This window comes from Sinocyclocheilus rhinocerous, unplaced genomic scaffold (genome assembly GCF_001515625.1).
Source record: "Sinocyclocheilus rhinocerous isolate Xijiao unplaced genomic scaffold, SAMN03320098_v1.1 scaffold872, whole genome shotgun sequence".
In the NCBI taxonomy this organism is placed as follows: domain Eukaryota; kingdom Metazoa; phylum Chordata; class Actinopteri; order Cypriniformes; family Cyprinidae; genus Sinocyclocheilus; species Sinocyclocheilus rhinocerous.
In genome coordinates, this window is record NW_015639510.1 from 387,800 (window position 1) to 401,200 (window position 13,401).

Genomic DNA, 13,401 nt, shown 5'->3' on the forward strand with positions numbered 1-13,401 from the left:
GGGACAAAATTTTGGCAGAGATGTCCTTACGTTATCCTGTGGGTGGTGCGCTAATGTTGATTGACAGGCTCGAAGTAATATTACACGCATAAAATGCTGTATAATAATTGCCTTAGTATTTATCACCTCCAAATGTTGATTTAGAATGTTACAAGTTGTGGAGCAATTCGGGTGAGGAAAGAAGATCATACGTCTATTCTCAGAATAAACAAAACAGAACCATATAAAGGCTATTCGTGTGAGCACATTTAAAGGGGTCATATGATGCGATTTCTATTTTTCCTATTCTTTAGTGTGTTATGTAGCTATTTGTGCATGTATAAGATCTGCAGAGTTACAAAGCTCAAAGTCTCCCACAAAAGGAGTTATTCTATCTAAAAGAGAAGGCTTAACTAAGGACATTATGTACTGTCTTTACATTTATGTTGAAAGCAGAAGCTCGCGATTATGGAAAGGGACGTTACATTTCCGACGCGTGCTTGTGGTGTTCGGCCATAAAGGATTTAACGTATAGTCTACTTTGTTAATTTGATTCACTACTCAACATAGAAAAAAAAAAAACATGGCAGCTAGTTACTGACCTGATGCAGACACATAGCTGAAGCGGATTGATATCGTCTTGGTGGAGCGAGGTTCACGTAAGGTAATGTGAAAATAAGCGGGGCAGTCTCAAATCTGCCCCAATGGCTCTCAATTAGAGCACGCTGCAGTTCCCCTTTTCACCACAGATTTACGTTGCAAAATTGTGGGGCGCTGTTGAGCTCGGGAGGTCTCGGGCACCATCTGCCCCGCTTAGTATCATACATGCCTGCTAAAGCCATGTGTGGGATTTTAATATATACTGCTTACTTTACCACTTAAAATAGTCTAGAAAATCCGAAAAATATTTGTTGTAGAATGCTGAACACATTTACAATTTATTATTGATTCAGTTTATATAGAGGTCTATGTTTTGGATTAATATTTTGGTGAGGCCCATATAGACGAGCCACGCCTGGGCACTATAATAATAGTGTTCAGTATTGGAAAACAGTGTGTGTGTTCATGATGGTGATTTCAGTGACATTGTTCCGCCATTAGATGGCGACAAGAGACTGTTTTTAACGAGTCAGCAGTAAAGACTTCTATATTGTAAGAGACTGAAACACTGTTGTAAACAAGGAAGTTATTTTTACTTTCAACAGCTTGTAAGATGCAGCCAACAAATGCACTGAGCAGCGCTGTCATTGGAAATCACTCTTAACAGATGAAAGGATAGTACGACAAAGATATCGCTTTCCTCGGCGGACATTCAAACTAATGTTTTATTGTGAATATGAGATTGATCTGAAGAATAAATGCTGTATCAGATGCAGGTAATCACACTCACTCTGTCCGTCTCTCTCATAATACTTTACACTACATAATACAGTGAGCTTTAAAAACAGTAAAACAATAAGCTTTTAATGAAGCAACTCAACGTTCATTCGTTACTAGTTCTAAAGTGATGTTTTCGAATTAGTAATGGAGGCTTGGGCTCAGCTGTTAACTGTCAAACAGAAGGTGCATCCCAAATCGCGTACTTATGCACTATTCTATGATGTTTTGTAGTGTGAGTAGTGTGTTCACACTGAAAATTCCAAAAAGAAAAAGTGCACTTTAAATACCTGGATAATGCACTTAAATAACCAAAAATTAAAAAATTAAAAACGAAGTGTGGAATGTTGGACACTTCATGCACTCAACTGTCGCAGCTTTAATTACAGACTCAAAAAGTAACCTTATAAAATAACCTTATAAAATTCATACACTACATGGTTGAGTACATAGTACATAAGTACATAGTGTATAAGTGCATAGTATATAGTGCGTCATTTGGGACGCAGTTTGAGATTTGAATCCGTGGCGGAAGGAAGTAGTTCTGCACAAAAGAGGGCTTTTAAAGACACTGCTTTGTTGTTTCTTATGTATTTACACACTTGTGCCATCAAACTGTTGTATAAATTCAATATCACACTCGTAGTCGTGCGATATGGCTGTATATCAGCACGCTGTGATTACCTACGGACGAATCACAGCAGTATATAATTTTATAATTTCTATTCATTTTATATTTCATATGTTTTATTTTAATATATTTAATATGTTCTATCTGCTATACTTTATCTTCCACTATTTTACATATTTATATTAATTATTTAGTATATTCTATTAATTTAATATGTATTTAATTTTATTTTTATTTACATGTGCTATACATATTTTGTCCACAATTTTAAACTATGTCATAACCAGTGTTGGGGAAAGTTACTTTTAAAAGTAATGCATTACAATATTGCGTTACTCCATAAAAAAGTAACTAATTACGTTACTTAGTTACTTTTTATGGAAAGTAATGCGTTACGTTACTTTTGCGTTACTTTTAAAATCTGGACAGGGCTTGCTTGTTTGTTTTTAAAATAAAAAAGTTATATTTTTGGCAAATATAAAACCCTTTTCACACCAAAAGTGAAATGAATAAGCATCAGGTTGAAGGGAAAGTAAATTTACATCCAAATTTCAAAACACTTCAGCAATAAAAAAAGACACAAATGTTTGTCTAGAGTAATTTGTGATTATTAGTACGGTTGAACTGGATCATCGAAGGTCAGAAGCAAAGACATTGGTTAATAGAATGGGATTAAATACATAAAGCATATTTGTGTTGTTTAACATTTAATTATTGCAGGTTTGCGTCATATTCCGAGTTGCATTATTTTTATTCATTTTGAGGAATACTGAATCTGTGTTGTTGTTTTTTTTGAGTGAGATGAATTAATGCATATTCATATTTATTTTATAACTACAGTAACATCTTCTGATTTCTCTCAACATGGGGACAGGAGAGCTGTCAATCAATAAAAAAATTTAAAAAAGTAACTTGCATTACTTATTTGAAATAGTACCTCTGATATTTTGTTGTAAATTTAAACTACAGGCTTACAAAACCATTCTCAAACGTCTGCATTTTCCAGCATTAGTGCAGACATGCAGGTGTGATGTTGTGTGACACAGTCGACTTTCTGAACTGTGTGGAATATTTCATACTGTATGAAATTTACAGAAAAAAACTGTTGTTCCTCCAGAGTCACATGTAGTTTTATCCTGCATGTTAGTCATGTTTCAATTCAGTGTTGCAGGTTTTAGTATGTCGTCTTGTTCCGTCTGATTGATCATTTCGCATTGCATTAGTTCCCAGCCGCAGAAGAAACACTCTTCAGCAATAAAAAAACAAAGCACAATTGTTAGTTTCTCTAGAGTAATTTTTGCTTATTAGTTTGGTTGAACTGGATCATCGAACGTCAGAAGCAACGACATTGGTTAATAGAATGGGATTAAATACATAACGGATATTTGTGTTGTTTAACATTTAATTATTGCAGGTTTGCGTCATATTCTGAGTTGCATTATTTTTATTCATTTTGAGGAATACTGAATCTGTGTGTGTTTTTTTTTTTGTGAGTGGGGACAGGAGAGCTGTCAATCAATAAATTGGAAAAAAAAGTAACTTGCGTTACTTATTTGAAAAAGTAACTCAGATATTCTCTTGTAAATTAAAAAGTAATGTGTTACTTTACTAGTTACTTGAAAAAAGTAATCTGATTACGTAACTCGCGTTACTTGTATAAATATAACTATATTTAATATATAAACATATTTTCTTAAATATATACATGCATGTGTTTGTGCTGTGTGTGTATATATATATATATATATATACACACACAGCACACACACATATTATGTAAACAAAAACTTTTTTGGATGCGATTAATCGCGATTAACCGTTTGACAGCACTAATTTAAAATTATATATATTTTACATGCTGTACTCCATCTGAAACTATTTTATAATGTTCTATATATATTTTTTTATTTTTATTTAATTTGTTTACATTTTTATGCATGCATTATAGCCTATTTTACATATGCATAGCCTATATATAAAGACATTGATCAAGCTTAACCGATTATGTATCATATACACGCCTTTAACGGTGTTTTTAAGCAAAACCCACTAGACACACCTACGTGCACTTTCGCCCCATTACCGTTTAGTAGATTAATTTACCTGCGTTGCGTTCTGACAGCTTCGCCGAAGTGCGCATATCTGTTCATGTTAAAACGCAAAAACAATTGCTTCAACGCTCGAGTAAATGCCCTTTTTCTTGCGTTCATAAGAAAGCTGTTTTTGACAGTTGGCGTAGCTACTGTTGTGCAAGTAAACGCGCTCCTAACGAGACATTAACGTGACTTACCATCCTCTGCCTTCACTGAGTTTTGTAGACTCAACTGGACCAGGACCAGGACGCAGAGTGAAAGCACGACAGAGCCTCTCATCGCCATGCCGTGTTCAGTCCCACAGCAGAATGAGCGTTCACAAGCGTTCACAAGCGTTCAGCTCACTCTCATTAACACAACTGCGTAATCTAGACACACTTTGAACTTTGCTATGGGGACTGTGGTTGCCAGATTCATTAAATCCCGGTTTAAAATGATTCAGTTAACTTTGGTCAAGGTTAGGTTGTCGACGTGGAACGTTTAATTGAAACGTGGAACGCGATTTCAATAAATAAATTGAACAAGGGCCCCAGAAAACCAAGCAACCCCACTTTTCCCAAAATTAAAATCGAATACTTCAGCTTTTCAGATCTTCAGCTTTTTGAGCTTTTTTATTTGGTTTCATTGACATCAAATTATGTTTCATGTTTGTAATTATTTTATCCTTTTTTTGTTTTAAATTTAATAAATTTAGATTTACTTTAATTAATATAGGCCTACGTCATATGAAACTGTTTTATAATTTTTATACAAATTAGTTTATCATGTTTTATATTTACTGAATGTATTTTATTTTAATTTATATATCCATGCTACTCCATCTAAAACTCCATCTAAAACTATTTAAATTTTCATCTATATATACTATACATGCTATACTTAATCTAAAACTATTTTATACATTTTAATACTTTTTATATTTTATATTTAATTATTTTAATTTTATTTACATATGCTATACAGGCTATACATCATCTAAAATGTTTTATATATTTTTTTATTCTAATCATTTTATAATTTGTATTTCTTTTATATCTATTGATTTATGCGATGCAATACTTTATATCTGTTTAATTAATTAGAATGTACATTTTCTACTTCATCCAAAACTATTTAATACATTTTATAGTTTTTTTTTTTTTTTACATTTATTTTGTTTTAATTTATGTGTCTGTGTGTAATATATGCGTCTGAAACTATTTTATACATTTTTTAATGGTTTAATAGAATCATATGGACATGAATTTCTGTTAAAGTGTCTGCTAAATGACTAAATGTAAATAAATGTGTAACATTTTGTCTGTTTTTAGAAATGTTAAATAGACCAAATTATATTGCTAATTATTATTAATATTATTTTATTAGTAATTATTGTTTTTGTATCATTTGTATAATTAATAATGAAAAAATGCATACATCTGCAATTACGCGGGAGGTCAACCAAACTATAGAGTGCCTCAGCAAACTTCCAATGTGCCCTCGAGATTATTAAAAAGTCTGACCTGGGAAAGTCATGTAAACTAATAAAACCTTTTTAATGTAAATTTGAATATATTTTAAAGTAGCATTGCCTTTGTTGTGTGCAAAAAAAAGAGGCCCTTGGAATCAACAAGGCTGAAAAGCACCGATATACCAAAAATTGGCAGAAAATAAAGGGGATCCATATTAGGCAAGTTGTAATGTAGTCGCAAAATGATTTATTGGTGTGGTTTCTTTCAATCTGGCAACACAAAGAACTTTATCAAATTGTGGCTGTCATAGAGTAATTCAGCCCTTTACCCTAGTGCCTATTCATAATGACGACGCGACGAGGATTTTGATATTTACCTTACATGGACCTACAGTTCACATATACACATGTCGACCTAGAAACAGAACAGTATAGTTCCAAAGGGCTAGTTAACTTAGCGATGCTTAGCTTCACTCGCTGCGGTTCAGGTTCAAGAATGAATGTGTTCCTTTCAAAGGTATAGTGTATAGTGCTGAGTGTATACGCGCTCGACGCATCGGGCCAGTGGCGCAATGGATAACGCGTCTGACTACGGATCAGAAGATTCCAGGTTCGACTCCTGGCTGGCTCGGTTCTTTTGAACTTTGATTCTCGAGTTCATTTCGGTAATGTTACTCATTAGAAACTCGATACTCCGACAAACACTTTAGTGAATGGATGCAGGACACGCCCAAAGAGTGTATGTGAAAGCTCAAATTAATATATGTCACCGCAGGATGTCATAAAAACAATCGTTAGAATTTGACTTAATGGTTCCTTTTTGTTTAAATACGTTTCGCCACTGTTTTGTTTATCTTCAACACAATGAAAAACCTCATAGCTTTTGGATAAAGACAAAAATATGATTTTAAACCAACACCAAATGTAATAGGTAGAAAAAAACACCTACAAAAACAGTAATAGAGAACATTTATATGGCTTATAGTGACCCAAACCCACTGAAATCCTTTCAGAAGCAGTTTCTGATAATTATTCGCAAATATGCAATGTTTACATTGTGAATTTAGCAAATAAAACGCTTTTATAACGTACTTTGCTGGAAAGTCTCTTTTATTTTGTGCAGGACAGTGAAGCACTGCCCCCTCGCGGCACGTCCGTAAAACTACTTATTTACCTCAGCCAATCCAAAAGGTTATATTTTATGTTTAAGATTAAGTTTATCATATTAATACGTTTTGATAACTTTATGCAGGCAGTGATAGTGCAGCTTATTACAGCAAAGGGGGTTTTCTATGTAACAGAGGCATTAGACATGATTTTATAACTTTCTGATTTGAATCAGTTGCAAGGAGACGCCGCGAGAGGGCAGTAGACTTGCACTCAAAATTAAAGTTAAAACTTAATGTTTTGAGTCACCTTTTAGCTCTTTCTTTAGTGAAGTTTGTTAAACGGTCAGTTTAGCGAAGGATTTTAGGACGTTTTTTCCTTAGAGATAACGCGAATCGACAATAAACCAGTTCACACGAGTTCTAAAGTCTAATTTTACATGATACTAAATTAATGTGAATATTAACATGCATATTTGTACGAGTATTCGTGCCTGACTCTATCAGCGGCCGCAAAATGTAGGCTAACGAATCAAAGTTCAAAAGAACCGAGCCAGCCAGGAGTCGAACCTGGAATCTTCTGATCCGTAGTCAGACGCGTTATCCATTGCGCCACTGGCCCGATGCGTGAATCAACTAAGAACATTTGTATTTAACATATAAATTCATATAACATATAACATTAAATACATATATAACATTCATATTTACATGTTGTAAAAACTGCATGAAGTTCATTTATCAGAATCAAATGTTGTTTGTAATAATTTAAATCAAGCTTACATACACAATATTTCGGAACTATTTTACATTTAACGCTTATCATTCCTGGATTAATATAAATTGTAAACCAGTATCGACTGGATAAAATACCTTTTAAGACTATTAAGATCAAAACGATTCAGTAACGCGTGTCAACTTCAGTCTCCACATGTTCAGAGAATCGCATGGACTGAAGATTTCTGCTTATTAACCATGGCAACATCAATACACGAGACAGTCCTCATAGGAATATGTGATGGAGTTATTGACCAGAAGAAAAACACATCTTATTGCACGAACAAAACTGGAGATAGGCCGGTAAAGCAAACGTAATTTGAACATCTAACGTTACTCAGGGTTTGTGTCATGCAAACTAAAGTAAGCTAGCTTGACAGCTACTTCATTTTATTGTAGTTAATAACATTCCTCATGTAGACAATGTTTTTGACAAGTACGCTGATTTAATCAGATTTGTGTGTTTGCCTAAGTGAACATTAAAATATTAGATTTCTAAAAGTGTTTAAAAGTAGGCTATCGCTAGCCAGTTGGCTAACTTGGGGGCTAAACATACTAACTCGCACATGTAAGATTAATCTCTGTTATTACAAACTACTTAAATTTATTTATGATGTATTGTACAATGATGTTATTTGAAAATTTTGCACTGTTGTAATGAAATATCTGTATATGTATTTCTAAATACTATAATCGCTATAGTCAGAGTCCCCGTATGTTCACATGAAACCAATGGGCCAGTGGCGCAATGGATAACGCGTCTGACTACGGATCAGAAGATTCTAGGTTCGACTCCTGGCTGGCTCGGTTCTTTTGAATTTTGAGTTAGTTTGATTTGTTCCATTATTCAGGTTAATAATTTGCTCGCGAGTCAATTTTTTTTTCTCAAACTTGCATGAGGACAAGAAGGAAATACATAATATAAATATAAAATCGATATATAAACAAGTATCAGTTAATCAATTAAAAAAAGTTATAGTTTGTGCATTTCTCAATACATTTTATTGAAATATATAACATCGAATTGCAACATAATACAAAGCATTCTGTGCTATTTTCATTTTGTGAATACAATACATGGCTAAGGTAATCAATAGTTTTTAGAATATTTTTCTTATGTGTAGACTTAGGAATGAAACTAGATATCATATATTTCTAAATATGCGAAAGTAGTGCAGAATGTGCATTTAATAAAATATTTGTGCACAGCATCTAAAATAAATTATATAAAATAATTTATGGTAATTATATCTGTATGGTTTTGTCAAGGGAAGATGTTTAAACCTGGAGGCTTTACGTATTATACTAAATTATATCCTATTAGCTAAACAGACATATATATGTATTTATATTTATATATATATAACAATATATGTATTTAATTTACCTGAATGTCATTTGTAATAATTTAAACCAATCTTACAGGTGTATAACATTACTGTTAAAATGTTTTACATCAAACACAGATAATTTGTGATTGTCTATTGAATATAGACCACTGTCGACTTGACAAAGAATGCACATTTTAAGCCTATTAAGGTCAAAACAATTTAATAATTGGCAGTTTTAATCACCACATGTTCAGAGAAGCACATTGACAGACAAAAAAAATTTAATGTAGTAAAATAATGTTTTATAGTTTTAAAGAGTATTTAAAATCTATGCAAATATATATATATATACATACATACATGTAACGTTTTTAATCTGTATTATTGTCTATTGTTATTATACACTGTATTTTTATTTTGTATTATGAACCATGTTGTAGCATTTTGAGTATGAGAAAGGCATTACAAATATCATTTTATACTTTTTTTTTTATTTTTATGTATTTTTAGAATTTATAGAATTTTCATCATTACAGGACCTGCTTCCAGTAATCACTCTCCAGTACCCCACATGTGCTCTGTGTCAGAGAGGCCTGTCCCAAGTGGTGCAGATCTACTGCCCTCTTGCGGCGTCTCGTTACCACAGAACCATCAATGTATTCGCCTGCACCAACCCACAGTGCTATGGCAAATCAGAGAGGTACAGCTTGTCATTTTAGATTAATGCATTATTCATATATCAATTGTGTTCCGCTTCCATATCTATTCCTTAAAACCTTTCATTTTCGGACAATCTGACCATGTCTCCTGTATATATACACCTAGCTGGATTGTCCTGCGCTCGCAGTGCTTGGATGATGGCATCAAATCAAGACAAAACAACAACACCACAGCATGTACAGAATCTGCAATGTCCAGAACAGACTGGTGTGATGAAGCTGATGACTGGGGGATGGACGATGAAGAGCAAGTGGCAGAAAGCAGCGTACAAATGCCAAATGACAGTACAGGTGAAGGAAATTATGTCAGCAGCAGGCTTCAGGACCTGTGCATTGATGGAGATCATCAAAGTGCCCTCCAACCCACCGATGTGCCTGTTTTCCAGCCGTTCTACATAAGCGTTATGGAGGAAACAGACTTGGATGGATTTCATGATACGGATCATGAAAACGAACTGCTTAGAGCGTATGAGGAGAGGGAGGGAGTGATTGTCAGGGAGATTCAGAGGTGAGGATGGATTCTACTACAGAGACTACAGTGAATCTCTGAAGGATGCTATGTTGTATGGATGAATGTATTGTGTAAATGTCTATTAGACATCTAACACCTCAGTTTCTATACTTTTTTCAGTTGTGAAAGTGGGGAAGCTCAGGAGCAATATGAGAAGGCCACGGCCAAACATGGAGATGAAGTGTTCACCAGTTTCATGAAGAAAATCTCTTTTTGTCCTGAACAAGTGTTACGGTGATTGAATTTGCAACAACTATTTAAAAATCCAATCGGGAAAGCTTTGTGTGTTTAATTTTTTTAATGTATTCTAGCTAGTTGCCAGATCAACATTTAAAGGGATAGTTCACCCCAAAATGACAATTCTGTCATTAAGTACTCACCCTCATGTCGTTTCAAACCCGTGATACCTTCGTTCATCTTCAGAACACAAATTAAGATATTTTTGATGAAATCTGAGAGCTCTCTGACACTATAGACAGCAACGCAACTGAAATGTTCCCAGACCCAGAAACGTAGTAAGGACATCGATAAAACAGTCCATGTGACATCAGTGGCTCAACTTCAATTTTGCGAAGCTACGAGAAAACTTTTTGAGCGCAAAGAAAACAAAAATAACATAATTTATTCAACAATTCTTCTCCCCCGAGTTGCGTCTTCCGCCATTTTGGAGAGTACCCAAGAGCGTAATCGACATAATCAGCGTTGTTTACGTTCGGGGGAGAAAGCACGCACATAAACGTAATCTGCGTAATCAGCGTTGTTTATGCTTAGGGGAAAGCGTGTGTATGTGTTGTGATACTCTAAAATGGCGGAAGACGTAACTCGGGGGGGAAAAGAATTGTTGAATAAATTATGTTATTTTTGTTTTCTTTGCGCTCAAAAAGTATTCTCGTAGCTTGATAAACTGAAGTTGAGCCACTGATGTCACATGGATTATTTTACAGATCTCCTTACTACGTTTCTGGACCTGGGAACATTTCAGTTGCATTGCTGTCTATGCAGGGTCTGAGAGCTCTCACATTTCATCAAAAATATCTTAATTTGTGTTCCGAAGATGAACGAAGGTTTTTGGGTGAACTAACCCTTTAAAAAAAATAAAAAAGTAGTAGAAATGACAAAACCACACAATAAAAAAATTGCAAAAACTTTAAAATTAAAATCAAAACAATATATAAAAACCTAATTTAAAATAATAACAAAAACACAATAGTATATCAGTGATACTAAATAACACCAGTGTTTACTACTGCAGCAATGAACTCAACACAAGCTGAGTTGTCTGATTCGCCAACAAATGACTCTTACGAACTGTTCCTTTAAAGGAGTCGGTTAAAAGATTCACAAAACCATTCAAAAAAGTAATTTATGAGTCAGCTTTATGAATCAAACTACCTCTGTTAAGTAATCACTTCCACAGTTCACAGACTCCTTTAATGAATCGTCAGTAATTTATCATTTACTGTATGTTTGATTCTTAAAGGGATAGTTCACCCAAAAATGAAAATTCTGTCATTAATTACTCACCCTCATGTCGTTCTAAATCCGTAAGACCTTCGTTCATCTTCGGAACACAAGTTAAGATATTTTTGATGAATTCTGAGAGCTGTCTGACCCTGCCATAGACAGCAATGTAATTACCCCGATCAAGGTCCAGAAACGTAGATCGGTAAAATAATCAATGTGACATCAGTGGTTCAACCGTAAGTTTATCAAGCTACGAGAATACTTTTTGTGTGCAAAGAAAACAAAAATAACGACTTTATTCAACAATTTGTCTCCCTGGTGCCATTTTGGAGAGTATCCACTGAACGTAAACAGTGTATGATGTTCTGTGTCAGCTGCGTCACGCGGATACGTTTTCCACGTTGTTTACGTTTTGATTTTAACGAAAACAACATATCCGCGTGACGCAGCTGACACAGAATAGCATACGCTGTTTACGTTCAGTGGATACTCTCCAAAATGGTGCTATAGGGTGATGCAGAGGAGACAAATTGTTGAATAAAGTCGTTATTTTTGTTTTCTTTGCGTACAAAAAGTATTCTCGTAGCTTGATAAACTTACGGTTGAACCCCTGATGTCACATGGATTCTTTTACCGATCTACGTTTCTGGACCTTGATCGTGAATCTCATAGCTTCATAAAATTACGGTTGAACCACTGATGTCACATGGATTCTTTTACCGATCTACGTTTCTGGACCGTGATCGGGGTAATTACATTGCTGTCTATGGCAGGGTCAGACAGCTCTCAGAATTCATCAAAAATATCTTAACTTGTGTTCCGAAGATGAACGAAGGTCTTACGGATTTGGAACGACATGAGGGTGAGTAATTAATGACAGAATTTACATTTTTGGGTGAACTAACCCTTTAATGAATCAGGAACCATTACTGTACGTTCAGTTCATGAGATTAAAAATCATGAATGAGCAAAAAAAAAAACACATTGGGAGCATCATCATTTTTTTCTGGAGCCCTGGACTATTAAAAGGGGCCATTTACACAGAACACTTGTTTGCATTTAAAAACGCCAGATGCAGGGCACTGGATTGAAAAATGACGCAAGGTCTAGAGATGCGTTTTTTAAATGATCAGTGTCAGACGCAAGTGCAGCTGTCAAACACGAGGTGCGAGGTGGTGATTTCATATGAATTTGTATGATGTAATGTATGATTTTTACAAAAAAGTAAGCTGGAAAGTCCATCCCGAAACATAGCCATCATAAACCGTTTGTTGTATTATTCACCCAATCATTTCATTATTTACTCATGTTTTAATCTAATGTGTTACCTCTCACCTTATAGATACAGTTGGGCTGGATCACCTCTATTTATAACAGAGCCTCCTTCCAGTGTTAGTCAGACGGTGCCGTGCTGCGCTCACTGCGGCAGCCCGAGAGTTTTCGAATTTCAGCTCATGCCAGCATTGGTCAGTTTGCTCAGTAGTGCGGACACAAATTCAGGTAAGTACAGATGTTCTAAAATATACGTCATACCAATTATTTATTTATTACAAATATATTTCCACATAAAAATGTGGGAAGAATTGGAACTCAAAGCAATATTTCATCTCCATTTACTGATTTATTATGGTAAGCAGTTGTAAAATATTGTGCAATGTACAATTATTAATAATTATCTCAAAATAACCCTCTGATCCTGCATCGTGTCAGGATATATTTTGTGATAATGAAAGGCTGACTACATTATATCTTACTTATTATATTTATTTTAATGTTAATAGTAAACTATTTGTTTTGTTTTCTCAGACATTTCGCTGGAGTTCGGAACAGTTCTTGTGTACACTTGCAGAAACAGCTGTTGGGAATCTGGATCAACAGTTCCAGTGGAAGAATTTCTTGTTGTCCAGCCCGACCCAGACCAAAAGCTCTTCAAATGATATAATTTATCAACAATAAAGAACAT

General features: G+C 34.5%; 2 protein-coding genes and 3 non-coding genes across 6 annotated transcripts in view; 3 read left to right on the forward strand and 2 right to left on the reverse strand.

The window, feature by feature from the left end:
* The window catches only part of ces2b (carboxylesterase 2b), a 23,815-nt gene extending 19,372 nt beyond the window's left edge, over positions 1 to 4,443 (reverse strand). Inside the window, exon 1 of the mRNA XM_016566953.1 lies at positions 4,278 to 4,443. Coding sequence (XP_016422439.1) covers positions 4,278 to 4,365 — 88 coding nt within the window. The 5' untranslated portion in view covers positions 4,366 to 4,443. The remainder of the gene's footprint in view (positions 1 to 4,277) is intronic.
* A 1,645-nt stretch (positions 4,444 to 6,088) lies between these two features.
* trnar-acg (transfer RNA arginine (anticodon ACG)) lies at positions 6,089 to 6,161 on the forward strand. The gene has a single exon. It is a non-coding gene; the product is annotated as a tRNA-Arg (tRNA).
* A 1,024-nt stretch (positions 6,162 to 7,185) lies between these two features.
* Positions 7,186 to 7,258, reverse strand: trnar-acg (transfer RNA arginine (anticodon ACG)). Its single transcript has one exon. It is a non-coding gene; the product is annotated as a tRNA-Arg (tRNA).
* Positions 7,259 to 7,396: 138 nt separating this feature from the next.
* Positions 7,397 to 13,401, forward strand: pdcd2l (programmed cell death 2-like). 2 transcript variants are annotated; one of them, XM_016566956.1, is made up of 7 exons: positions 7,397 to 7,458; positions 7,557 to 7,716; positions 9,281 to 9,444; positions 9,570 to 9,971; positions 10,095 to 10,208; positions 12,781 to 12,938; positions 13,245 to 13,401. In XM_016566956.1, exons 2-7 carry the CDS (start codon positions 7,612 to 7,614, stop codon positions 13,373 to 13,375), a joined length of 1,074 nt encoding a protein of 357 aa, XP_016422442.1. In that variant the 5' UTR covers positions 7,397 to 7,458; positions 7,557 to 7,611; the 3' UTR covers positions 13,376 to 13,401. The 2 variants fall into 2 exon arrangements, with proteins under 2 accessions (XP_016422442.1, XP_016422444.1); XM_016566958.1 differs by lacking the exons at positions 7,397 to 7,458; positions 7,557 to 7,716 and adding an exon at positions 8,471 to 8,499.
* trnar-acg (transfer RNA arginine (anticodon ACG)) lies at positions 8,148 to 8,220 on the forward strand. Its single transcript has one exon. It is a non-coding gene; the product is annotated as a tRNA-Arg (tRNA).